We start from the raw sequence: 26,972 nt of genomic DNA on the forward strand, positions 1-26,972 counted from the left end.
TGGGGGGCGGCAGGAACGCGGGGGTGGCCGGACCGCGACTCGGGGAGCATGGTGGGACAAGGGTACCGGGGCAGAATTGAGCCCCGGAGCAGGACGTGGTGACCGGGACAGGACAAGGGACCGGGACGGGGTGGGACCCCCAGGGATGAGGATATAGGGACCAGGACAGGCTAGGACTCCTGAGGATGAGGATACAGGGACCAAGGCAGGATGGGACCCCCAGGGATGAGAATACAGGGACTAGGGCAGGATGGGATCGCCAGGGATGAGGATACAGGGACCGGGACAGGCTGGGATCGCCAGGGATGAGGATAGAGGGACCAGGACAGGCTGGAACCCCCAGGGAAGAGGGCAGGGCTGTGGGCTGAGCTGGGCCAGGCAAGGTGCAGTTCCCATGGGCTTCCCCCAGCACCGAGGGGTCTTGCCCTGTCTGCTCAAGCTGGGGATCACCACTCCAAGGGTGAGGTGCCAGGTTCATTCCCACGGCAAGCTTGGGAACAGGGTTGGCAACAGCTCTGAGGTCCATGCATTGCAGCAGGCCAAGTTCAGGGCTGTCACCCATGTGAGCCTGGCCCTGCAGGGGCTGTTGCTTTTGGAAGGTGGTTGCTCCACTCCGGATGAGCATTTCCACCAGGGCTGAAGGTGCCCATGGTGTGGTTCCAGTGATTCACTCCCCTCCACAGCCCTCCCTGCTTTGCTTTGAGGAACAAACACTTTAATGTGGCCAACTCTGTACCACCCACCTATGGGGCACCCTCCCTGCCATCCACCCGGGGCATCTCCCTCCATGGGGGGCTGGAGTGGAGGGCTAACAGGGGGGGCACTGGTGTGGCTGGGAGGTAACTTAGCATCACAGAATGGTTAAAGGTTGGAGGAGATCTCCAGGGTGATCAAGTCCAACCCAATGGGAAGCTGGGGAGAGGCGTGTGTGCGGAGGGGGGGTTGTTGTGTAGGATCCAAGAGCTGGGGCCGTGCCGGAGAGCCCTGGTGAGCTGCTCCTTGACTCACTTATTCCGTGGGGTGAGGAAGGCTGAGAAAATAAAAACCCAAATAATGAAGAAGCCAAATCAAACCCCACTGACAGCACCTTTCCTGGCAGTGGCTGTGCCCCTGGGAGTGCCTGCCCAGGCTGATGGCACCGGGCACCGAGCTGTCAGTTCCACCCTGAGCTTCCTGCCCCGGGCACCGGCGGCCAGCTCCAGCTCCCTGCCCTTTCCACTTGTCCCCCAGCCTGTGACACCCCAAGCTCCAGCCCCATGAGCATCTCCAGGGCTGCCCACAGCCAACCAAGTCCCCCAAGCTGCAGGGAATGGTGTCCTGTGCTGGTGGCTGCTCGGCTCTGCCCTGGGACTCGTCAGGGCTGGAATTCCCGCTGCAGCCCTCAGGGTCAGCCCGCTTGGCCGCCCCCTTTCTCCATGCTCTGAGGACAAATCGGCCACAGAGGGGCCCATGTTTGCCTGGGGTCAGGACGTGGGGACCTGAGGGCTTTGGCAGGTGGCTGTGGAATGTCTTGGGGAGAAGGTGGTGGCAGGAAAGTCAGCAAAGGGGAGGAACTGTGGTGGTTCTGGGGCTTGCCTTGTGTCACCCAGGGCTGTGCCATCCCTGCTGGGTGCCACCCAGGGCTGTGTTGTCCCTGTTGGGTGGCACCTAGGTCTGTGCCATCCCTGCTGGGTGCCACCTGGGGCTGCACTCTTCCCACTGGGTGCCACTCAGGACTGTGCTGTCCCCACTGGCTGCTGGCTGGGGCTGAGCTGTCTCTGTTGGGTAGCACTTAGGGCTGCACCATCCCCACTGTGTGTCCTCCAGGGCTGCACTATCCCTGCTGGGTGCCACTCAGGGAGGAGGGGACCACTGCCCAAGGTCTCCCCTCTTCTACTGCAGGATTTGGGGGCTGTTTGCAGCCCTTGTTCCCCACATCTGTGGGAGCACTGTGGGCCCCTGCCGTGGGGCTGCCATGGGACACGCTGGCTAATTAGAAGCAGGTTGTGGGGCAGAGATGCCTGCCCACCCCAGGAGTACCCAGCCTACCATTGTGGCTGTTGCCCAGCAGAAAATGACACGTTTCCCAGCTGCTTTTTCTGTCCCAGGGCCCGCAGAGAGGGCTGAGCCGCCTAGAGGCAGGAGCTGGGCTGAGCCTTTCTGCTGATGCAGGGGTTTATGGGTGGGAAATGGGGCTGGGGGACAACCCAGCGGTACCCACTTGCTTCTCCGTGCCCCTGCCTGGAGGGATGTGTCAGGCAGTGCCCGTGGCGTGGTGCAGAGCTTTGCTGTCCTTTGGTAGAGTGGCTCTTGTGCAGCCCCATTTTCCTCTGAGCAACCTAACCCCGTAATTTCTTGTCCTAACCACTGCTGCTGCTCTCTCGTGCCGCACCAGATGCCCTCCCAGTGCCCACATGCCTGTGCCAGCACCGTGGGCACCCAGACCCAGATCCCACCGATCCCCCCCCAGTGCTGTGGGAGTGGTGGGACATCAGGGACCAGCCCCAGCCCCGCTGCAGTGGCAGCTCCTGGCTGCTTCTGGGCGCTTCCCTGGATGCAGGGTGTATCCCAGGAATGTTTTCCTTCCTTGGGCGGCGATCGGAGCACACAGGGGCTGCTCTGTGCCCTGTCCTGGGCTGCACCCAGGCTGACCGCAGCAGGCAGAAGCCGCGGGGCCCTCGCCCGTCACGGCTGAGCTTTGAAGCCGGCAGCACCGCAGCCGGTGGGACCTCCGCAGACCTGAGCGGTCCTCACGGCCGGGTAGGTGGGCACCGAGGAGAGTCAGGGCAGGCAGGACCGGCCAGGGGACCCTGGGTCCCCCAACTGCTGCTGGGACCAGTGTGGAACCTGCTCCTGCACAAGGACACGGTGTCCCGTGGGAGAGGATGGGGAGGGACAGGAATTGGTGAGGATTGACACTGCTTTCCCTCTGCCAGGTCTGGTGGAAGGAGCTGGGGGTTGCAGCCGCCCAGGCAGGCTGCTCGTGCCCGTGCCCCCCGGGTAGGAAGCATGGCAGACACCGAGGAACCCCCCCACGAGGCTGGGGAGGGTCCAGGGGATGAGGGGTCCCTCCAGAACGACTCCTTCCCACTCTCCTCGCTGGCCAACCTGTTTGAGAGCGAGGACTCCTCCACCCCCGGCGAGGCAGCTCGGGGCGCCCCCAGCACCGGGGATGGGAAGCAGAACCTCCGCATGAAGTTCCACGGGGCGTTCCGGAAAGGTGCCCCCAAGCCCATGGAGCTGCTGGAGGCCACCATCTATGAGTCAGCCGTGGTCCCTGCACCCAAGAAAGCCCCCATGGACTCCCTCTTTGACTATGGCACCTACAGGCACCACCCCAGTGAGAACAAGCGCTGGCGCAGGAGGGTCGTGGAGTGAGTACAGCGACGCCCGGGCGCCCCGGTGCCAATGGGCAGCAGTGGGGGCCGGGGTGGGGGGAGGCACCCTGGGTGCAGCACGGTGGGGAAGGGGATGCCCGGCAGCTGGGGATGGGGACAAACCCCACCGTTATCCTCTGGGCAGGGGAGCTGCTCCCAGTCGGGGCCAGTGGCAGCACTGGGCTGTGCCACGCTGCGCTGTGCCATGTTGCGGGGTGGGTCTGCAGACCCACGGTGCCGTGGGGCTGCAGCAAGGTTCCCCTTCCCCCTTGCCCGTGCCATGAATGAGGCTCTGTGTGCCCAGCCGCTCCCCTGGCCGGTGAGGACGTCTGGCTCCCCACCATGAAAGGGCTTTTCAGGAGGCCTCCACCCTCCCTGCGCCAGGAAACCGGAGCTGGGGGGGGGCAGCCCGCGCCTGGGCACACAATGTCCCTCTGTGCTGGGCACCTGGGGCGGCACCGTGGCCCCCTGCCACCGTCCCCACCCACAGGTGCAAGGGGGTATCCCCATGCCGCAGCAGGAGCTCAGTCCCCTGGGGGGGACAGCGATGCCCGTGTGCCCTCAGCCCCACAGATCCGTGGCCGAGGCAGCCACCATCTGTCCTCCTCCCAGTGCCCAGAGTCAACCGGTTGGCCCCAGCCTGCCCCGCTGCCGCTAACCGCTCCGACCGGTCTGGCTTCACCCCTGGCACTGGAGCATGACCAAACCCGTGGTCCATCCCTGCTGGGGGGGGGCACAAATGGGGGCGGGGGGGTTGTGTCAAAATACTGCAGCAGCCAGCTGGGAGCTGGCAAGGTGCCCAGCAGCCCCTGTGGGCTATACTGGGAGGTGGGATGCTGGCATCAGTGTGCTGCTGTGGGCTGGGAGGCTGCCCAAACCCCATGGGTGACCCCAGTGGTGCCCATGCTCTTTACTGGTGGCTGAGCAGCCTCAAGCTCATTGCACAAGGGGGAAACTGAGGCAGCGACTCCAGTTCCCAGCACTGGTGCTCGTCCCACAGGAAGCAGGCACCGGGCGTGAAGGGGCCGGCTCCCGACCCACCCCCCGTGCTCAAGGTCTTCAACAGACCCATCCTCTTTGACATCGTCTCCCGGGGGTCCCCAGCTGGCCTGGAGGGGCTCCTCTCCTTCCTCCTGGCCCACAAGAAGCGCCTGACAGATGAGGAGTTTCGAGGTGAGGAGCTGAGGTGCCAGGGTTGTGCCATGCCCCTGGAGGCTGGTCCCCCTGTCCTCGAGAGGGTGGAGATGCCCAGCCCTGAGACTGGGAGTACTGAGACATGAGTGCCCAGAGGTAGCTGGGGATTTGGCCAAGGGTTGCAGGGGTGCAGAACTGGGCACCCTCAAGGTCTGGGGGTGGGGTTTGCCCTGATGCCTGTCTCAGCATTTGGGGTGCATGAAGAAAAGTGTGTCCAGCAGGTCTAGGGAGGTTCTTCTCCCGCTCTGCTCTGCCCTCATGAGACCATACCTGGAATACTGTGTCCAGCTTTGGGCTCCCCAGTTCAAGAGAGGCAGGGACCTACCAGATAGAGTCCACAGAGAGCCAGGATGATGGTACTTGAGCACCTCCCCTGTGAAGAGAGACTGAGAGCCCTGAGGCTGTTTAGTCTGGAGAGGACTGAGAGGGGATCTGATCAACATCTATACATACCTGAGGGGTGGGTGTCAGGTGGAGGGGGCCAAGCTCTTTTCAGTGGTGCACACCAATAAGACAAGAAACAACAGGTTCAAGCTTGAACACAGAAGATTTCACCTCAACATGAGGAGAAACTTCTGTGCAGTGAGGGTGCTGGAGGCCTGGAGCAGGCTGCCCAGAGAGGTTGTGGAGTCTCCTGCTCTGGAGACTTTTCAGACCCACCTGGATGCATTCCTACGCAGGCTACCCTAAAGTGATCCTGCTTGGGAAGGGCAGGGTTTGGACTCAGTGATCTCTTGAGGTCCCTTCCAACCTCTGGTGTACTGTGATGATGTGATCCTCCACCCCCAGAGCCCTCCACGGGGAAGACCTGCCTGCCCAAGGCGCTGCTCAACCTGAGTGGGGGCAGGAACGACACCATCCCCCTGCTCCTGGACATCGCCGAGAAGACAGGCAACATGCGGGAGTTCATCAACTCCCCCTTCAGGGACGTCTACTACCGAGGTGGGGGGAGTGGCACAGGACCACCAGCAGCGTGAGGGAGCTCGGGGAGACTGGGGACACAAGCAGTGGGGACCCCGGAGAAGATGGAGGATGCTGGGGAGGTTGGGAACAGGAGCACTGGGGACCCTGGAACGGGTGGAGGCTGTTGGGGAGGTTGGGAATAGGAGCACTGGGGGCCCTGGAATGGGTGGAGGCTGCTGGAGAGGTTGGGAATAGGAGCACTGGGGGCCCTGGAATGGGTGGAGGATGCTGGGGAGGTTGGGAATAGGAGCGCTGGGGGCCCTGGAATGGGTGGAGGCTGTTGGGGAGGTTGGGAATAGGAGTGCTGGGGGCCCTGGAATGGGTGGAGGATGCTGGGGAGGTTGGGAATAGGAGTGCTGGGGACCCTGGAATGGGTGGAGGATGCTGGGGAGGTTGGGAATAGGAGCAGTGAAGATCCTGGAGAGGCTGGGAGATGCTGTGGAGGCTGGGGATTGGAGTAGTGAGGACTTTAGGGAGGATGGAAGATGCTGGGGAAGTTGGGGAATGGTACAACAGGGACCTCGGGGAAGAGAGAGGACCCTAGAAGGGCTTGGGGACCAGAGCAGCAAGGACACTGGAGAGCTGGGGTCCTTTGGGGAGGGTGTTTGGGGACTGGAGCAGCAGGTACCCTGGGAAGTCTGTGGACCTGAGGGGAGTCACAGGGTGAGGAGGGGGCTGACAGGTGGCCCTGGCACAGGTCAGACAGCCCTGCACATTGCCATCGAGCGCCGCTGCAAGCACTACGTGGAGCTGCTGGTGGAGAAGGGAGCAGATGTCCATGCCCAGGCCCGTGGCCGCTTCTTCCAGCCCAAGGATGAAGGTGGCTACTTCTACTTTGGTGAGTGGAGAGCAAGCCACTGGCTCACCCAGGAGGACTGGCTGCTCCCTGGGGATGTCCCAGTAGCTGAGCAAGAGCGATGGGCCTCAGCTGGGTGATGGTTCAACAACTACAAGGTCCTGCACCTGGGTCAGGGTAATCTTTGATGTCAGTTCAGGTTGGGGGATGATGAGACTGAGAGCAGCCCTGTGGAAAAGGACTTGGGGGTGCTGCTGGATGAGAAGTTGGACACGAGATGGCAATTGGCACTTGCAGCCCAAAAGACCAGTGGCATCCTGGGCTGCATCAAAAGAAGCATGGTCAGCAGGCACAGAGCGGTGATTCTGCCCCTCTGCTCTGGTAAAGCCTCACCTGCAGTACTGTGTCCAGCTCTGGGATGCCCAACACAAGGACTTGGACATGCTAGAGAGGGTCCAGAGGAGGCCACAAAGATGATGAGAGGGCTGGAGCACCTCTCCTACAAGGGCAGGCTGGGATAGCTGGGGCTGTTCAGATTGGAGAGGAGAAGGCTTCGGGGAGACCTTAGAGTTGCATTTCAATATCTGAAGTGCACCTGCAGGAAGGCTGGGGAGGGACTGCTTAGAAGGGCCTGAGGTGATAGGATAAGGCAAAATGGTTTGAAAGTGGAGCAGGGGGGATTTAGGTTGGACATCAGGAGGAAGTTCTGCACAATGAGGGTGGTGGAACATCGGAACAAGTTGCTCAGGGATGTGCTCGAGGCCTCGTCCCTGGAGTCATTCACAATCAGATTTGATGTGGCCCTGAGCAACCTGCTCCAGTTGGAGATGTCCCTGCTGACTGCAGGGGGGGTTGATCAAGATGCCCTTTGAGGGTGGCTTCCAAGCCAGTGCAGCCTGTGACTGTGCTCCCTGTCTGTCCCTGCTGAGTGCACTGTGAGGCTGCTTTCCAGGCTGGTGCAGCCTGTGATGGTGCTGCTGGTCTGTCCCTGCTGAGTGCACTGTGAGGCTGCTTTCCAGGCTGGTGCAACCTGTGACTGTGCTCCCTGTCTGTCCCTGCTGAGTGCATTGTGAGGCTGCTTTCCAGGCTGGTGCAGCCTGTGATGGTGCTGCTGGTCTGTCCCTGCTGAGTGCACTGTGAGGCTGCTTTCCAGGCTGGTGCAGCCTGTGATGGTGCTGCTGGTCTGTCCCTGCTGAGTGCACTGTGAGGCTGCTTTCCAGGCTGGTGCAGCCTGTGATGGTGCTGCTGGTCTGTCCCTGCTGAGTGCACTGTGAGGCTGCTTTCCAGGCTGGTGCAACCTGTGACGGTGCTCCCTGTCTGTCCCTGCTGAGTGCACTGTGAGGCTGCTTTCCAAGCCGGTGCAGCCTGTGACGGTGCTGCCGGTCTGTCCCCGCAGGGGAGCTGCCCCTCTCGCTGGCCGCCTGCACCAACCAGCCTCACATCGTGCAGTACCTGACGGAGAACGGCCACAAGCAGGCGGACCTGCGGCGCCAGGACTCCCGCGGCAACACCGTGCTGCACGCCCTGGTGGCCATCGCCGACAACACCCGGGAGAACACCAAGTTCGTCACCAAGATGTACGACCTGCTCCTCGTCAAGTGCGCCAAGCTCTTCCCCGACACCAACCTGGAGGCCCTGCTGAACAACGACGGCCTCTCCCCGCTGATGATGGCAGCCAAGACCGGCAAGATCGGGGTATGGAGACCTCCCCTCCTCGCTGGGATCCCTGTCAGCTCCCAGCTGAGACCTGCCATGCTCAGTGCATGGCAGAGAATCGTAGGACTGGTGAGGCTGGAAGAGACCTTTGAGGTCACTGAGTCCAGCTGCTCACCTAGCGCTCACAGTCCCACCACGGCTGCTAAGCCACTGCCGCTAAACCACAGCCACCTCCAGGGATGGTGACTCCACCACCTCCCTGGGCAGCCTGTTCCAGTGCCTGAGAACCCTTCCTGTGAAGGGTTCCTAATATCCAACCTGAACCTCCCCTGGCACATGATGCTGTCCCTGCTGTGCTGGCTTCTCTCTGCAGATGATGCTGGAAACCTGGATGTGCAGCCTATTAACCTGGCTAATTAACCTGGCTAATTAACCCACCCCCTGCATTGCATTCTGTCCCTTCCCTAATTAACTGCAGGCCCTCAGCACATTTCATCTTCTCCTCTGGCTTGCTTTTGTCCTCTGGAGGTGTGGGCAGGGGGTCATTGAGCTGCAGCATTTCTTGGGGGCTGCTGATAGTGTCCTGCGCCCTGAGCTCTCCTGGGTGTGGTGGGAGGACAACAGGATGCTGGGGTGGGATGGAAGGAGAACAGCATGTCTGGGGTGAGATAGGTGCCAGGGGTGGGGTGGAAGAACAGGGTGCTGGGGTGAGATAGGACAACAGGGTGCTGGGGTGAGATAGGAGAACAAGGCTTCTGGGGTGGGATGCAAGGAGAGCTGAGTGTCTTGGGAGAGGTGGGAGGAGAGAATGGTGCCTGTGGTGGGGTGGGGGGGAAGGAGCAGAGGGTGTCCCAAGCAGGCAGGGACCGTGTGTGTGGGGGTCCTCCCTCTGGCAGATCTTCCAGCACATCATCCGTCGGGAGATCGTGGACGAGGACACGCGGCACCTCTCGCGCAAGTTCAAGGACTGGGCCTATGGCCCTGTCTACTCCTCCCTCTACGACCTCTCCTCGCTGGACACCTGCGGGGAGGAGGTGTCCGTGCTGGAGATCCTCGTCTACAACAGCAAAATCGAGGTGGGCCGGAGGGGCTGAGGGGGGAGAGGTCCCGGCGCCGGGTCCCCGCTGACGGCGCCCCTGTGCCGCCAGAACCGCCACGAGATGCTGGCCGTGGAGCCCATCAACGAGCTGCTGCGGGACAAGTGGCGCAAGTTCGGCGCCGTCTCCTTCTACATCAGCGTCGTCTCCTACCTCAGCGCCATGATCATCTTCACCCTCATTGCCTACTACCGCCCCATGGAAGGCCCTGTGAGTCCCACAGCGCTGTCAGCCAGCACCTCCTGGGGGGGGGGAGGAGGGGTTTTGCTGCATCTCTACCCCTAAGCGGCCCTGAGGTGATGGAGCCAGCTCAGCTCTGTCCTTTCTCTGCAGCCTCCCTACCCATACACCACCACTGCTGACTACCTGCGCCTGGCTGGGGAGATCATCACCCTTCTCGTTGGCATCCTCTTCTTCTTCACAAACGTCAGTGCAGCGAGGCAGGGGGTCCTCCTGTGGGATGGCCAGACCCTTGTGGCCTCCACACAAGGAGTGACTCAAGGGGATCAACCCTGGGGTCCAAGGAGTTAGCTCCTGATGCGATGTCCCCCCGGACCCTGGGACCCTGCCAAGCACGGTCTCGCTCCCCTGACCCCCTCCAACCTCTTCCTCTCTCCCCCAGATCAAAGATCTGTTCATGAAGAAGTGCCCAGGTGTGAACTCCTTCTTCATAGATGGTTCCTTCCAGCTGCTCTAGTACGTGGGGAATCCCCAGGACCTCCCTGAGCCACAGCACCCCTGGGCTTACAAGGAGCTGTGGGTGGCAGTGGCTGTTGGTGCAGGATCTGACCCTGGTTGTCCTTCAGCTTCATCTACTCGGTTCTGGTGATCGTCACGGCGGGACTCTACCTGGGTGGCGTCGAGGCGTACCTGGCTGTCATGGTCTTCGCCCTGGTCCTGGGCTGGATGAATGCACTCTACTTCACTCGGGGCCTCAAGCTGACAGGGACCTACAGCATCATGATCCAGAAGGTCTGATGGGCCCAAGGGTCTTCTACTTCCCCAGCAGAACACACCTTAGTGGACATCTCCTACTCTGTGTGTGTCTGCCTGATCTTCCCGGGACAGCATAAACCTCGGGAGGCAGAGACTCCTTCATCTGGGGAGTTTCCTCAGCTTCCTTTTCTCCTTTGTGCACGTGGGAAGAAAGCTCTTTCCAGAAAGAGTAATTGGCCACTGGGATGTGCTGCCCAGGGAAGGTGGTGGAGTCACTGTCCCTGGAGGTGTTCAATGAAGAATTGGATGTGGCACATGGAGCCATGGTTTACTTGTCAGGAGGTGTTAAGTATTGGGTAATAGGTTGGACTTGATGATCTCTGAGGTCTTTCCCAGCCTGGTTGAGTCCATGATTCTAACTGCTCCTCCTGTGGAGGTGTGGCCCAACAGGAGCTTCCCCCATGCTTTCTTCAGGGTTTCTTGTGGCTCCCCAATGCCTTGGTTGCAGCCCAGCTGTCCCTGTGCCATGCCCTGGCAATGGTGCCCTGCCACACGGCTTGGCACTGTGGTCCAGCACATCTCATCTCCCTCTCCATCGCTTACAGATCCTCTTCAAGGACCTTTTCCGCTTCCTCCTGGTCTACTTGCTCTTCATGATTGGTTATGCATCAGGTAGGTGCCTGGCCACTGAGCTGAGGCTCGGGGGAAGGGCATGGCAGTGGCGTGGCTCTGGAGCTCCTGCTCCATCCTACCCACCTTGTGGGTTCACCCTCTGCCTCCTCCTGTGGTGGAGAAGAAGCTGCATGGAGCCCATTGTGGCCCCCATCCTCTCTGCTGCCCCCATGGACTTGCTCTCCCTGTCCCTTCTCCCCCCAGCTCTGGTGTCCCTCCTCAACCCTTGCCCCAGCAGCGAGGCCTGCAGCAAGGAGCAGTCCAACTGCACGGTGACCACCTACCCATCCTGCCGGGACAGCCAGACCTTCAGCACCTTCCTGCTCGACCTCTTCAAGCTCACCATTGGCATGGGTGACCTGGAGATGCTGGAGAGCGCCAAGTACCCTGGAGTCTTCATCATCCTCCTTGTCACCTACATCATCCTCACCTTTGTGCTCCTCCTCAACATGCTCATCGCCCTCATGGGGGAGACCGTGGGCCAAGTCTCCAAGGAGAGCAAGCACATCTGGAAGCTGCAGGTACCACCCCGGGAGCTCCACCCCAGTGGCACCAGCTGGGGGAGGGTCCCCCACGCTTCCATCCCTGTGGTGGGTTGAAATTCCCCCCCCCAATGTTAAATTTGCCAGACCAGCTCAGCTGGGAGCAAATGGAAGCTGTGTTTGCAAGCAAAACTCCAATCTGCAATGGAGTGTGATGAATATGTGCCCAGGTGGCCGAGGAGGCCAATGGCATCCTGGCCTGCAGCAGGAACAGTGTGGCCAGCAGGAGCAGGGAGCTCATTCTGCCCTGTGCTCAGCACTGCTCAGGCCACACCTTGAGTCCTGTGTCCAGTTCTGGGCTCCTCAGGTTAGGAAAGATGTTGAGGTGCTGGAAGGTGTCCAGAGAAGGGCAACAAAGCTGGGGAGGGGTCTGGAGCACAGCCCTGTGAGGAGAGGCTGAGGGAGCTGGGGTTGCTTAGCCTGGAGAAGAGGAGGCTCAAGGGAGACCTTCTTGCTCTCTGCAACTCCCTGAAGGGAGGTTGTAGCCAGGTGGGGGTTGGTCTCTTCTCCCAGGCACCCGGCACCAGAACAAGAGGACACAGTCTCTAGCTGTGCCAGGGGAGGTTCAGGCTGGATATTAGGAAGCAATTCTTCCTAACAAGAGAGACTGGCCATTGGAATGTGCTGCCCAGGGAGGTGGTGGAGTCACCATCCCTGGAGGTGTTTAGGAAGAGCCTGGATGGGGTGCTTGGTGCCATGGTTTAGTTGATTAGCTGGTGATAGGTTGGACTTGATGAGCTCAAAGGTCTTTTCCAGCCTGCTTAATTCTACTCTGCTCTGCTCTGCTCTGCTCTGCTCTACTCTACTCTATTTTACTCTGTTCTATTCTACTCTACTCTATTCTACTCTACTCTACAACTTTCCTGCTCAAGATCCTAGTGCAGAGTTTTTAAAGGCATAGCCTAAAGCCACCCCAATCCCCAAGCAGCTGAAGGGGGTCTCTGGTGTTCCCAACAGTGGGCCACCACCATCCTGGACATCGAGCGCTCCTTCCCTGTGTTCCTGCGCAAGGCCTTCCGCTCGGGGGAGATGGTCACGGTGGGCAAGGGCACCGACGGCACCCCCGACCGCCGCTGGTGCTTCAGGTAAAGGCTGATGTCCTGGGCAGCCCTGGGCAGCCCTGGGCAGCTGGGGGACCACGAGCAGCTGAGCCTCTCCCACGGCAGTCGGCGGCGTTTCGGGGTCCCCGGCGCCACGAGTTCGTTTGTTGGGTGGCCGGAGGGTGCAGGGATGGAGGAGCTGCCGCCTTGGCTCCATGCAGCCCCTCTGGATCTGACCTTCCCCACAGGGTGGATGAGGTGAACTGGTCCCACTGGAACCAGAACCTGGGTATCATCAGTGAGGACCCAGGCAAGAGCGACACCTACCAGTACTACGGCTTCTCCCACACCATGGGCCGGCTGCGGAGAGGTGAGCGTGGTGCCGAGGGCTGGCAGCAGCCCTGGGGCTGCAGGGAGGTGAGCGTGGTGCCGAGGGCTGGCAGCAGCCCTGGGGCTGCAGGGAGGTGAGCGTGGTGCCGAGGGCTGGCAGCAGCCCTGGGGCTGCAGGGAGGTGAGCGTGGTGCCGAGGGCTGGCAGCAGCCCTGGGGCTGCAGGGAGGTGAGCATGGTGCCAAGGGCTGGCAGCAGCCCTGGGGGCTGCAGGGAGGTGAGCATGGTGCCATGTGCTGGCATCCTGAGGGCTGCAGGGAGGTGATCATGGTGCCAAGGGCTGGCAGCAGCCCTGGGGGCTGCAGGGTGGTGAGCGTGGTGTCATATGCTGGCATCCTGAGGGCTGCAGGGAGGTGAGCATGGTGCCATGGGCTGGCATCCTGGGGTCTGCAGGGAAGTGATCATGGTATCAAGGGCTGGCAGCAGCCCTGGGGGCTGCAGGGAGGTGAGCATGGTGCCAAGGGCTGGGAGCAGCCCTTGAGATACTGCTTGCAGCTTCTTGATGAGCCTCAGGAGGAGATTTTGGGGGGGGGCTGGGTGGTGTGGGGCTGATGGGACAGAGCTGGACAGCCCCAGGCCCCTGGCTCTGGCAAACTCCTGCAGATGCCACCATCCCCACAGATCGCTGGTCGACAGTGGTGCCACGTGTGGTAGAGCTGAACAAGAGCTGCCAGCCAGAAGAGGTGGTGGTGCCACTGGGGACCATGGGGACAGCAGAGACACGGGAGCGGCGGCACGGCCAGGCCTCCAGCTCCCCACTCTAGCATGGTGGCACTGGGAACTGATGGACTCTGCCCAGGCTCCTGGCACAGCCCTGGCACAGCTGGTGGAATCATGGGCTGGGCTGGGTGGTGCTTGTTTGCTCCTCAGGGATTTGTGCAGCTCCATCCCTCCAGCGCTCAGCAGGTGCCCAGCCTGGACCGGGGGTCCTGGCCCTGCCCGGGTGGTGCTGAGCATCTCCAGCTCACACAGGTGAGCTCCAGTGCCAACGCTTCACTGTGCCATGCTGGGAAGCTCTGGCATGGGCAGTAAGCATGGCCCCTCTGCCCACTGAGGCTAATGGTTTGTGCCACACGATTTTGCACAAGGTTTATATGACTATTTATTTAGAAATAAAGATGGACCTGCCACCACCACCTCCTCCTCCTGGCACCAACTGGGTCCAGCTGCCAGCAGGTTTCCAGGAGGAAAGCAGTTCCCTGTTCTGTGCCATGCTGTGCCATGCCATGGTGGATGGTGGTCACCGAGCACCCTGAGCTCACACCCTGCAGGCAGAACCTCCCCTCCTGCCTTGAGCCCAGCCTGGGACAAAAGTCCACGGGGCAGAGATGGGCAGGGCTGCAGCAGGTGGGGGTCATGGGCACCCAGCTTTACCATCCTGGTGTTGGCAGCTCTGCCCAGGAGATTGGAGACCCCAGCCCTAGCAGCCCCGCACTCATCCGGTGGTGCAGGGCTGTGGTGATGGTCTGGTGCGTGGTGATGGTGCACGGACATGATTTATGGGCACGGTGCATGACTCTGGTGCCCAGCCCATGCCCCAGCCCCGTGGCTGCTCGGCTCCCTCCCAGCGCAGTCCCTGTTCCACTGGAGGGCACCAGACACCGTGCGATGCGGGGCCAGCGGCGGCAGCCCGGCGAGAGAGGCGACGGGCCCGGGCTCCTGCCCCACGCCCTGCGGGAGGGCTGGAGGGCAGCTGGACCGGGGCAAAGCGGGGCTCTGCAGCTGGGCTGGGCCCCCGCCCCGGGGTCCCTCTGCATCCCTTGCCCGATGCACCGCCGGTGGGATGGGCAGCAGGATGGGTGGCACTGCCTTGTTGGGATGCTCCCTGACTTGTTCCAACCCGTCCTATCCCACCCCAGCCCGTCCCAAACTCATCCCCATCACCACCCCCAACTCATGCAGTCCTCATCCCATTCCCTCCCCCACGCATTCCCAGTCTGTCCCAATCCATCCTATCCTTTCCCACTCCGTCCTATCCTTTCCCACTCCATCCTAGAATAGAATCAATAAGGTTGGAAAAGACCTCAAAGATCAAGTCCAATCTGTCACCCAAGACCTCATGACCACCTACTCTATCTCCATCCCTCTCCTTCAACCCATCCCATCCCAATTCCCATCCCATCCCCACTCCCATCCTCATCCAAATTGCATCCCATCCCATTGACCAGGATATTCCTTCTGTGCTTAGCTCCCTTCCCAACATCCCCCCCCCCACACACACACACAATGTAGTTTCCTTTCACAGCTGGATGTTGGGTAGGTCTGAAGGACAAGGACCAATCTGGGTAGGCCCTGGTGATGTGGTGGCACAGGGCATGATGCCAGAGACCTTGGGCAGGACCCTGGAGGCAGCCTTGGCTCCCTAAGCAAAGGATTCAGCAGGAAAGGAGGTGCTTCAGCTTCAGCCTTGATTACTCACCACTGGTGGTAACTCCAGTGTCTCGACTCCTGGCACTTGGTGCCATGGTTTCGTAGTCATGAGGTCTTGGGTGGCAGGTTGGACTTGATGATCTTTGAGGTCTCTTCCAACCTTATTGATTCTATGACTCAACTCAGGTGGGGTTTGCATCTCTGCCTCCTCTGGTGGTTGTGAGCATTTCCCTAGGGTGAGGAATGAGTAAGTTCCATTATCAGTGCTCAGGAGCAGCTGAGGCTCCTTAACTGAGCAAGGAGCTGAGCCTGCTCCTTGTTCCCACCAGAAGATGTGATGAATCATGAAGCATCACATTCAGCTTTGGGTTGAAAAAGACCTTGAAGATCATCATGGGCCAACTGTTGGCCCAGCACTGCCAGGTCACCACCAAACCATGCCCCTCAGCACCACTTTGAAAGCCCTCCACGGATGGGGACTCCACCACTGCTCTGAGCAGCCTGGGCCAGGCCTTGGCAATGCTCAAGGGAAAGAAATTGTTCTTCATGTCCAGCCTAAACCTCCCCAGGTGCAACTTGAGGGAGATGATAAACTTTGCTTTCACCCAGATGGTGGCCAGTCCCAGCTGGGCAATCAGGGTGGCTTGGGGAGCCCTGGCAGAGGGTTGGGTGCTGGAGATGGGTCCTGCTTTGCCCTGAGTATGCATTTGGGGTGGCTTGGGGAGCCCTGGCAGAGGGTTGGGTGCTGGAGATGGGTCCTGCTTTGCCCTGAGTATGCATTTGGGGTGGCTTGGGGAGCCCTGGCAGAGTGTTTGGTGCTGGAGATGGGTCCTGCTTTGCCCTGAGTATGCATTTGGGGTGGCTTGGGGAGCCCTGGCAGAGGGTTGGGTGCTGGAGATGGGTCCTGCTTTGCCCTGAGTATGCATTTGGGGTGGCTTGGGGAGCCCTGGCAGAGGGTTGGGTGCTGGAGATGGGTCCTGCTTTGCCCTGAGTATGCATTTGGGGTGGCTTGGGGAGCCCTGGCAGAGGGTTGGGTGCTGGAGATGGGTCCTGCTTTGCCCTGAGTATGCATTTGGGGTGGCTTGGGGAGCCCTGGCAGAGGGTTGGGTGCTGGAATGGGTCCTGCTTTGCCCTGAGTATGCATTTGGGGTGGCTTGGAGAGCCCTAGCAGAGCATTTGGTGCTGGAGATGGACTCTGCCCCGACTGGGCTTTTGGGGTGGCTCAGAAAGGCCTGGTGCAGTGTTTGGTGCTGAAGGTGGGCTCTGCACTGTGGCTGCCCCTGGCTCCAGCACCAGGGATGGGAGTTTCCAGAATAACTGGGGGGGGAAATCCACATTTCCCTCCCCTTTTGTGCAAATTGTAAGGAGGGAGGTTTAAAGGGGTCGGGATGCAGGAAGGGTGGGCACCGGTGCCCTGTGCCGTCATGCTGGACCCCATGGTGTCTTGGTGGGGATGGTGACACCACGGCCATGATGGTGACATCCCAGCACAGGGTGCCTCTGCCACCTTCAGAGCTGCAGGGCTGACATTTGGCTCTTTTTCCACCCTGCCCTGAGGTTAGCAGGGTGCCCTTGGCCGGAGGGGCGGGCAGCAAGCTGGAGGCACTCGGGCACAGCCCCTTCCCACCCCGTGCCCTCCCCTCGCTGGCGATGACAAAGCCAACAAAGGGAAGAGAAAAGCACTTGTCATCCCCCACGCCCAGAGTGGAAGCAAATTTATTTTTAGATAAATCTCAGGCTTATTTGGTGAAGCTGAAATCAATCAAGATGAGAGATGAGCTTGGGTGAGTCCCTTCTGCCAGCCCTGCAATTTATAGTCCCTGTCTCGGGCTCCTCGCGCTCACGCAGCAGAGGTGGCCCCCAAGTTTCCTACCAGCCTCATGCCTTCAGGAATTAGATTGCTGTTAGGAGTATTAGTCTTATTTCACTGTTGTGATTACTGGTGGTATTATTTTAGTGAGGAGAGAGGTGCAAAGCAGAAACAGCATCGATTCCCCCAGCGCATCCCTGCAGCCTTCATGGGCTTCTAAGCCCTCCTGGGGTGCTGGAGGTCCCTAGCTGCTGAGGTGCATCTCATTGGGAGCTTCCTTCCCCACTTCCAGCTGGTTTTGGGTCCCCACAGTCTCCCCAGAGCTGGCACTGCTGAGGTCTCTGGGTGGAGGTGAGGAGGGCCCCATTGATTTTGTGTTCCACGTGTGAAGCAGGATTGTTATTGTTATTTATTGTTGTTATTAGTAGTATATTAGTGTTATATTAGTACCATTCTTGCTATTCCTGTTTTAATGGGAAGATCATTTTCAGACCAGAAACAGCATCAATTCCCCCCCCCCCCAGCACATCCCTGCCCCCCTGGAGGGCTTCTAAGCCCTCCTGGGGTGTTGGAAGTCTCTGGGTGAAGGTAGCTTCAGCCTAGCTGCTGGGCTACATCTCAGCAGGGGAGGTTCCTTTCCCCTTTCCAACTGGTTTTTGGTTCCCACCACCTCATCAGAGCTGGCACAGCTGAAGTCCTGGGTGAAGGTGAGGAGGGACCCCCTGATGTTGCACTTCACATGCGGAGTGCGGTGCGTGGTGAACTTCTCCCACGAGCTGGAGCGACCCGTGGGGACAATTAACCTGCTAAATAATAACCACCCCCCACCCCCCACCCCCCCCCCCGTGCAGCACCTAATGAAAAGTAATGACTTGGACACCAGCAAGATGGATCACGCCATCACTCCCAGCCACTCGCCCCTGATTTATGGCCGCGGGAGGAAGATGATGGAGCAGAGCTAATGAATCTCCAGCCGCCGTCGCAGCAAAGTTTCTGCTGGGTGAAGGTGAGGTTCCTCGCACGGGGCAGCCCCGGGTTGGGTGGGAGCCGATGGAGGGGATGCGACCGGCATCACCACCACGACCTTGGGACCCACCGGCAGCGCCGCGCTTTCAGCCTCGCGTTGTCTCTGATACCTTGGGAACGAGAAAGATCTAAGCAAATATTTCCCTCCAGCTTGGTCTAATTTTAACGGCTCAGGCGACGGCATCCTACTCCCCCCTACCCCCGCCCCCCTCTCCAGGAAGGTGAACCTCTGTGACAGCTTCCTTTTGTCCCAATTTCTCTTTGTTCCCTGGATCAGGCTGTCACACCGCTCGCAGCCGGTGACGGAGCGGTCCCCTCCCGGCACGCCGCAAACAGCGGCAGGACCACGCATGACGGCAAGAGGGCAAAGGAGACGGCAGAGAAAGGGGGCACTGCTGTGTCCCTGTCCCTCTCCCTGTTCCCACCCCCATCTCCACACCTGTGCCCATCCCTGTCCCTATCCCTATCCCCTATCCATCCCTTTCGTATCCTTGTCCCTGTTCTTGACCCTATCCCTGTCTCTTATCCCTATCCCTAACCCCATCCTCATTCCTGTTCCCTATCCCTGATCCCTATCCCCATACTTATCCCTGTCTCTGTCCCCTGTCCCTGATCCCTATCCCTAACCTCGTCCTCCTCCCTGTCTCTGTTCCCTATCCCTGATCTCTATCCCTAACACCATCCTCCTCCCTGTCTCTGTCCCCTATTCCCGACCCCTTATCCCTCTCCCTGTCCCCAACCCCATCCTCATCCCTGTCTCTGTCCCTGATCTTATCCATATCCCTGTCTCCATCCCTGGCAGAGGTGTGGGTTATGGCCACTGGTATGGATTGTGGCTTTAGTCCAGTGTGTGTCCCGGCCACTCTGGCATGGGTTGTGGCTTACTCCAGTGCGTGTCCTGGCCACTCTGGCATGGGTTGTGGCTTACTCCAGTGCGTGTCTTGGCCACTCTGGCATGGGTTGTGGCTACTCCAGTGCGTGTCCCGGCCACTCTGGCATGGGTTGTGGCTACTCCAGTGTGTGTCCCGGCCACTCTGGCATGGGTTGTGGCTACTCCAGTGCGTGTCCTGGCCACTCTGGCATGGGTTGTGGCTACTCCAGTGTGGGCTGCGGCTGCTCTGATGCTGGTCATGGCCACACCGTGCTGCCAGACACCCAACCATGGACAGGAGAGTCCAGTGCCACCCCTGCATGTCCTGCTGTGGGCTTCCACTGGGACCAGTCCCACAGCCAATTCTTCAGGTGGGTGAAGAAATCAACCCCCACTGTGTCCTCCCAGACATGCTGGTGGCTGTGGGGAGGGATGGCAGCTGGGGCCCAGCCCTGGAGGCATTCAGGATCAGACTTGATGTGGCCCTGGGCAGCCTGCTCTAACTGGAGGTATCCCTGCTGACTGCAGGGGTGAGGGTGGACAAGGTGCCCTTGGAGGGTCTGTGATAGCATCTGTGATTCCATCTGGGGGGACACCAAAGAGCCCTCAACCTACCCTGGACTGGGAGCAAACTCAGTCACAATCCCTGGCTGGCAGCAATGCCCTGGTGACAGCTGTGAGTCACAGGATGAGGATGTGGTACCCAACAGCACCAAAACAAGAGGACACAGTCTCAAGCTACGCCAGGGGAAGTTTAGGCTGGAGGTAAGGAGAAAGTTCTTCCCACAGAGAGTTGTTAGCCACTGGAATGTGCTGCCCAGGGAGGTGGTGGAGTCCCCATCCCCGGAGGGATTCAAGAGGGGACTGGACGTGGCACTTGGAGCCATGGTTTAGCCATGAGGTCTGTGGCGACAGGTTGGACTTGATCTTTGAGGTCTCTTCCAACCTTGGTGTTTCTGTGACCCCATCCCAGTGCCCATCACCCAGAGATGAGCATCCCCCCCCCCCCCTCCAGGAGCACACAGGGCCACAGCCCTAATCCCTGAGGATTTGACCCACGTGCAGCCGCCTCTCCCGGTTGCCCTTGGGGTGCCAGGTGGAGGCCGGTGCCCCGGGGTGGGATTAATGGCTCAGCACCATGAGCAGGTTATTTATAGGTGCTCCCCCCACACCCTGAAAACCTGTGGGGAGCAAGGGACAGAGGACCCAGAGGAAAGGACCCTGGCTTTGGGGTTGGGGGGGGGGGGGAGGGTGGGCAAAGCAAAGCAACTCCCGAGCCCACATCCTGGGTTTACTTTTTGGAGGAGGCGGGGGAAAGAAAAATCACCCTCAGGACACACAACTTGTTGGGTTTTGTTTGGTAAATTATTTTTTGCCTTTTTTTTTTTTTTTCTTTAATGTTTCCATTCATTTTTTTTTTTCTCTCCTTTTTAAAACAATAGCAGAATATCAGTGCAGCCAGCACTTCTCACAGTAGAATAGAATGGTCGATTTTGTGTTTTTAAAGTCTATTAAAACCAAAACCCCCAAAACAAACCCCCAAAAACAAAAAGAGAAAACCCAAAGCAACAAAACAACATTATTTTTTTTTTTGTCTCCTGTGTGTTTGTTTGTTTCTTTCTGGGTTGTTTTTTTTAAATGCACTTAGTGCTTGAGCAGGCTGTTCGGGGGGTGGGGGTGGGGTACAGTACCTCTTCTCCCAGCACAATCACCTTGGGTTTCCAGCAGGGGGTTTTTGCTCTTCTTGTGTTTGCCTCTCGATATTGAAATGCTTTGTATCTGCCTTTTTTTCCTCCCCCCACCCATTTATAGTAGCAGTCAGGGTTGGGTTGGAAGGGACCACAAGGATCAGCTAGTTCCAACCCCCCACCCTGCCATGGGCAGGGACACCCCATTCTAGATCAGGCTGGCCAGAGCCTCATCCAGCCTGGGCTTAAACACCTCCAGGGATGGGGCCTCAACCACCTAGGACGGGGCCTCAACCACCACTTTTCTTCTACTTCTTCTTCTTCTTTTTTCTTCTTTTTTCCCTTCTTTTTTTTTTCCTTCTTTTTTTGTTTTCCTGAATGAATTCAATCTATTCAATGTAAAAAAAAATAATGACAGAGAGTGGAGAACAGCCCACAGTGAGTGGTTGGGAAGTGGTTGAGTGTGGGGGGTGTCTAAAAAAAGTAAAGCAAAACAAAACACACACCAAAAAAAAAAAAAAAGAAAAGAAAGAGAGGGGAAAAAAAAAAAGAAGGGAGAGGGGGGAAAAAAGAAAGAAAGGAGAGGGGAAAAAAGGGAAAGAAAGGAGAGGGAAGAAAGGAAAGGAGAGGGGGGGAAAGAAAGGAGAGCGGGGGGAAAGAAAGGAGAGAGGGGAAAAAAAGACAAAGGAGAGAGGGGAAAAAAAAGACAAAAAGGAGAGAGGGAAAAAAAAGACAAAAAGGAGAGGGAAAAAAAAAGAAAGAATGGAGAGGAGAAAAAAGAAAGGGGAGGGCAAAAAAAAAGAATGGAGAGGAGAAAAAAGAAGGAAATGGGAGGGGGGAAAAAGAAAGAAAGGAGAGGGAAAAAAGAAAGAAAGGAGAGGGGGGAAAAATAAAGGAGAGGGGAATAAAAAGCTAAAAAGACAGGGGAAAAAGAAAGAAAGGGGGGGGGGAAAGAAAGGAGGGGGAAAAGACAAAAAGGAGAGGGGAAATAAAGAAAGAAAAGAGAGGGGAAAAAAGAAAGAATGGAGAGGGAAAAAAGACAAAAAGAAGAGGGAAAAAAAGGAAAGAAAGGAGAGGGGAAAAAAAAAGAGAGGGGGAAGAAAAAGGAAGAAAGGGGAGGGGAGGGGAAAAAAAGGAAGAAAGGAGAAGGAAAAAAAGGAGGCTTGTGAATGGTCCCTGGGTGCTGTGGTCACCTCTAACCTAGAACCAAAGGCAAAATGATAATAAAAGGGGGGGTGGGGAATATATTAAATAACCCAAATGTGAGCCCCGAGTGGGTACCTGGGGAAGCTGTGGGGTGAGAGAGGGGCTGGGGTAGGGTCCTGCTGGGCACCAAACCTCTTGGTTGAGTGGGAACAGGAGGTGGGGGGCCAGTGTGGGGCTGGGGAGAGGGGGAGGAGAAGGAGGGTGAGGAAGATGAGAAGAAGGAGAAGGAAGAGGATGAGGAGAAGGAGAAGAAAGGAGAGGGAGAATAAGAAAGGAGGAGAAGGATGAGGAGAATGAGGAGAAGAAAGGAGTAAGAGAATAAGAAAGGAGAAGGATGAGGAGAAGAAGAAAGGAGAAGGATGAGGAGAAGAAGAAAGGAGAAGGATGAGGAGAAGAAGGAGAAGAAAGGAGTAAGAGAGTAAGAAAGGAGAAGGATGAGAAGAAGGAAGGAGAAGGATGAGGAGAAGGAGAAGAAAGGAGTAAGAGAGTAAGAAAGGAGAAGGATGAGGAGAAGAAGAAAGGAGAAGGAGGAGAAGGGGAAGGAGTAGGAAAAGGATGAGGAGGATGAGGAGAAGAATGAGGATGATAAGGAGGTAGATGAGGAATAAGAGGAGGAGAATGAAGAGAAGAAGAATGAGGATAAAAATGAAGAGAAAGAGGATGAAAATGAAGAGGAGGGGGGTGAGGAGGAGGATGAGGGGCAGGAGGAGCCTCTGTAGCAGCCAACATGTAAATGTACAGCCTAGCCAACTAAAAATAACCCAAACAAAACAAACCCCAAAAAGATAAAACTTAACCCAAAAAAAACCCAAACCCAAAACCCCACAAACAAAGGAAAAAAAAAAGAACCAGGAAAAAAAACCCAAACCCAAACCCAAACCCAACCCAAAATCTGTTCAAGTTTTCAAGTGTTTTTTTCTCTCTTAAATAGCCTCCAGACTGTCCCCAGTTATCCCAGTTATTAGCTTTAATCAAAGCAGTGCAAGTTACGGACTTCAGCTACAGGTCAGGTGCCAGCTCCCTGCGGGCACCCGGGCTGGCACCGGGGCACCCAGGCACAGGGCTCTGCCCCGTATCCATCCTGCCTGGCCCCCCTGGAGCCTCCTCTCCCTGGATAGCAGCAACTCGGAGCGATTCCCTGTTCACATTCGTGGAGATAAAATGGTTTCTGAGCTCTAGAGACGAGAGGTCCTTCCTCCTCGGCACGCGGCGGGGGGACCGCGGGGCAGTGCCAGTGTCCTGGGAGCCCTTTTTTTTGGCAGCAGACCCCCGGGCCCCCCCCCCATCCCCGCCCCCCCCTCCCCCCTCCCTCAGCCTCGCTGCCACGGTCCGGTACCCGCGCGGTGCCGGAGGGGGAGTGGGGCTCGTGCCGAAGTCCCCACCCTGGGTGTTTTGGGCTAAGCAGCGGGGTCGGGTCCTTATCTGTAGACGGGCAAGCGGATGTGGGCGTGCTGGTGGTCCAAGAGCCTTGGCACAGACACGGTCTCGTAGCCCTTGCCCAGCATCTGCTCCTTGATGCAGGGCGGGTGGATGTCGTTGATGAGATACTCCAAGGACTGGAGGCTGCTGCTGAGGATGGAGGTATTGCAGAGGGTCTTACTGGGCAGCCCCTCGCCGGGGGGTACCCCCAGTTCCCGGGGTCCCGCCGCCCCCAGCTCCGCCGGGTTGTAACAGTCGCTGTTGGGGGTCACCAAGATGCTGTTCCAGGGAGGGGCAAAGTACTGTCCCACCGAGAAGTTGCCATGCATGCAGTTCAAGGGGGAGGAGCTCACCTTCTCGGCCCCGGCGGCGCCACCCAGCCCGTAGGGACGCGAGGAACCCGCGCAGGTCTCGGGGGACTTGCTGAGGGCCCCCCCGCTGCCCCCGCTGTACATTCGCAGGTGCTGCTGCTGCTGCTTCTGCTGCCAGACCAGGTAGTCCATGCCCTCGGGGTAGATGCCCGCTTTGGGCCCCAGGGCCGCGGCCGGGTTGGAGCCCAGCGCCAGCTCGGCACCCTTGCGGCACTCTGGCAGCACGGCGCCGGCGTAGGTGGCGGCGGTGCCGGGGAAAGCGCCGTGCTTGGCCGGGCTGGGGTTGGCAGCCACCACGGCCGGGCAGCCCGGCTGGGCGCCCTGCGCCTGGCACTGCTGATTGATCTGGTAGATGATGCTCTGGATGGAGGGCAGGTTGGACGGCGGCAGCGCCAGGCTCCTGCTCGCAAGCGGCAGCACCGAGGCCGCCACCGTCACGTTGGGGGGCACGGGACCCTCCAGCTGCTTCTGGCCGCTGTGGTAGCTCAGCTGCCCGGCGCAGGAGGGACCTTGAGCTAAAGTGCTTGACACGGGGTAAGGAGCGATGCCAACTTGGGCGGGCGACAGCTTAGTCCGCTTCCCCTCCGAGTTCTTCACCACGCTCTTGCCGGAGGCTTTGACGATGGCCAGGAGACCCTGGTAGCCACCGGCGTGCAGGGGGTAGGGGCTGTAGCGTTGCCCCGTGGTGTCGTAGCCATTGACCGTCCGGTTAAGGTGCTTGTGCTGGGGGACCCTGATGTTGGTGGGGAAGATCTTGATGGTCAGGGGGCTGTTGGCCACCTTCTGTGCGTAGGCGTCCAGCTCCGCGGGGCTGGGGTAGCGCGGGGAATGCATCGGTGCCGTCGTCTCGCCTGGGGGAACAACGCAGAGGGTGAACCCTGGTGCCAGCAGGAGGAGAGGGACCCATCCCCCCATCGTCTCCCCATCATCTCCCCAGTATCATCCCATCATCACCCCATCATCCATCACCCATCACTCCCTCAGGGGAGGCCTTCTTGCTCTCTGCAACTCCCTGAAGGGAGGTTGTAGCCAGGTGGGGGTTGGTCTTTTCTCCCAGCCACCCGGCACCAGAACAAGAGGACACAGTCTCAAGCTGTGCCAGGGGAGGTTTAGGCTGGAGGTGAGGAGAAAATTCTTCCCAGCAAGAGAGATTGGTCATTAGTATGTGCTGCCCAGGGAGGTGGTGGAGTCACCATCACTGGAGGTGTTTAAGAAGAGACTGGATGAGGCACTTGGTGCCATGGTTTAGTGGATTAGATGGTGTTGGGTGATAGGTTGGACTCGATGATCTCAAAGAACTCTTCCAACCTGGTTAATTCTACTCTACTCTACTCTATTCTATTCTATTCCATTCCATTCCATTTCTTATTCCATTCCTATTCCATTTCTATTCCTATACCATTCCTTTCCTATTCCTGTCCTGTCCTATCCTATCCTCTCCTATCTATCCTATCCCTATTCTATTCCTTTCCTATTCCTGTTTTGTTCTATCCTATCCTATCCTATCCTATCCTATCCTATCCTATCCTATCCTATCCTATCCTATCCTATCCCTATTCTTATTCTATTCCTATTCCTATTCTATTCCTATTCTATCCTATCCTATCCCTATTCTTATTCTATTCCTATTCCTATTCTTATTCTATTCCTATTCCTATTCTATTCCTATTCTATTCTATCCTATCCTATCCTATCTCTTTCCTATTCTATTCTATTCTATTCTATTCTATTCTATTCTATTCTATTCTATTCTATTCTATTCTATTCTATCCCATCCCATCCCATCCCATCCCATCCCATCCCATCCCATCCCATCCCAATTGCCAGGGCTCGGCGGCGCAGTCCCGGGCGCAGCAGCAGGCGGGTTCCCCCTCTTGCCTGCCAGCCCCCGGCGCGGGCACGGCCATGCCTTTAAGCACCTAATTTATTCCCTCTATTAGATAGATTTTGTAGATTTAATCATTTTCACAGCTGGTGGCTCGTGGGCCACTCAAGATAAACTCCACACCGAAAGCATAATGGGGGGGGACGACAAATGAGTTTTCACACCAGAATGGCAGAAACTTGCTTGGGAAAGAGGAGGGTGGAGGGTGGGGGGAGAAAAAAAAAACCCACAGAAGAGTTTGAAAGGAACCCAAGGAGGGGGGAGAGGGGGGAGGAAATATAATATATACACACACATATCTAATTCATATTTTTTCTTTCCCCTGCAGTGACTTTTGCTGACTCCAGTAGGTTACCACAGTTAATTTCCCCCCAGTTTTGTTCATCTGTAAAATTGCATCAAAGTGCCATTTTTATTTCCTTTCTTTCTTTTTGTGTGTGTGTGTGTGTGTCTGTGGTGCCTCATTATATAGGGAGCTGCTGATTTATGGCTGGTAAATGCAGCTCTTTTCTCCCCCCCCCCTCCCCCCCTATTTTTGGGTGAGGGTTCTTGGAGCAGCTCAAAGCACCCATGAAATTGCTTGTATAATGTAGTTTAAATCCAATCTCGGAGAAAGATTCCCCCGTTGGGGAAAGTGACATTTCCATTCTCCACACCGAGTTTATTTTAGGCCACTTACAAGTGACTCTGGCAGTGGGAGGTGGGGGGGGTGGGGGGGGTTAGCTTTGGTGCCTTGACCTGGTTTTTTTCCTCTCCCCCCCCCCCCCAAATCCTGGCAGCCTGGGTGGGTGATGGGTGAGAGTAGAATCCGAGAGCTGCCGAGAGGGGGGAGTCCGACCTGCGACCCGACACCACCACGGCCATCAAACCCTGTCCCCGAGTGCCCTGGCCACAGGTTTCTCGGACACCAGCACCTCCCTGGGCGGCCTGTTCCCATCCCTGACCGCTCTTGCAGCAGAGAAATTCTTCCCCATCTCCCCCCTAACCCTCCCCTGGCACAAGGTCAGGTCGTTTCCTCTCCTTCTGTCACCTGATACTAGGGCCACAAAGCTGGGGAGGGGTCTGGAGCACAGCCCTGGGAGGAGAGGCTGAGGGAGCTGGGGTTGCTTAGCCTGGAGAGGAGGAGGCTCAGGGGAGACCTTCTTGCTCTCTACAGCTACCTGAAGGGAGGTTGGAGCCAGATGGGGGTTGGTCTCTTCTCCCAGGCACCCAGCACCAGAACAAGAGGACACAGTCTCAAGCTGTGCCAGGGGAGGTTTAGGCTCAAGGTGAGGAGAAAGTTCTTCCCAGCAAGAGAGATTGGCCATTGGAATGTGCTGCCCAGGGAGGTGGTGGAGTCCCCATCCCTGGAGGTGTTTAGGAAGAGCCTGGATGAGGCACTTGGTGCCATGGTTTAGTTGATTAGATGGTGTTGGGTGATAGGTTGGACTCAATGATCTTGAAGGTCTTTTCCAACCTGGTCTGGTCCATTCCATTCCATTCCATTCCATTCCATTCCATTCCATTCCATTCCATTCCATTCCATTCCATTCCATCCCATCCCATCCCATTCCATTCCATTCCAACCCTCACCTCACTGCAACCTCCTTTCAGGGAGCTGGAGAGAGCAATGAGGTCTCCCTTCAGCCTTCTCTTCTCCTGGTCTCTTGTTCTTCTTCAACCCCAGTTCCCTCAGCTGCTCCCCC

At 58.0% G+C, this 26,972-nt stretch overlaps 2 protein-coding genes across 2 annotated transcripts in view; one reads left to right on the top strand and one right to left on the bottom strand.

Annotated features, from left to right (window-relative positions):
- The first annotated feature begins 2,921 nt into the window (after positions 1-2,921).
- On the top strand, positions 2,922-13,757 carry TRPV4 (transient receptor potential cation channel subfamily V member 4). The gene is made up of 15 exons (XM_054173184.1): positions 2,922-3,353; positions 4,357-4,529; positions 5,340-5,492; positions 6,211-6,351; positions 7,706-8,004; positions 8,862-9,041; positions 9,114-9,272; positions 9,396-9,488; positions 9,685-9,758; positions 9,869-10,034; positions 10,604-10,670; positions 10,875-11,191; positions 12,170-12,297; positions 12,501-12,622; positions 13,263-13,757. The coding sequence occupies exons 1-15, from the start codon at positions 2,989-2,991 to the stop codon at positions 13,403-13,405; spliced, it is 2,580 nt and encodes an 859-aa protein (XP_054029159.1). The 5' UTR covers positions 2,922-2,988; the 3' UTR covers positions 13,406-13,757.
- A 9,175-nt stretch (positions 13,758-22,932) lies between these two features.
- FAM222A (family with sequence similarity 222 member A) overlaps positions 22,933-26,972 on the bottom strand; it is a 49,756-nt gene continuing 45,716 nt past the window's right edge. The window contains exon 3 of the mRNA XM_054173043.1: positions 22,933-24,253. Within this exon, the coding sequence (XP_054029018.1) occupies positions 23,031-24,253 (1,223 nt within the window). The 3' untranslated portion in view covers positions 22,933-23,030. The remainder of the gene's footprint in view (positions 24,254-26,972) is intronic.

Source organism: Dryobates pubescens, chromosome 25 (assembly GCF_014839835.1).
Source record: "Dryobates pubescens isolate bDryPub1 chromosome 25, bDryPub1.pri, whole genome shotgun sequence".
Taxonomy (NCBI): Eukaryota; Metazoa; Chordata; class Aves; order Piciformes; family Picidae; genus Dryobates; species Dryobates pubescens.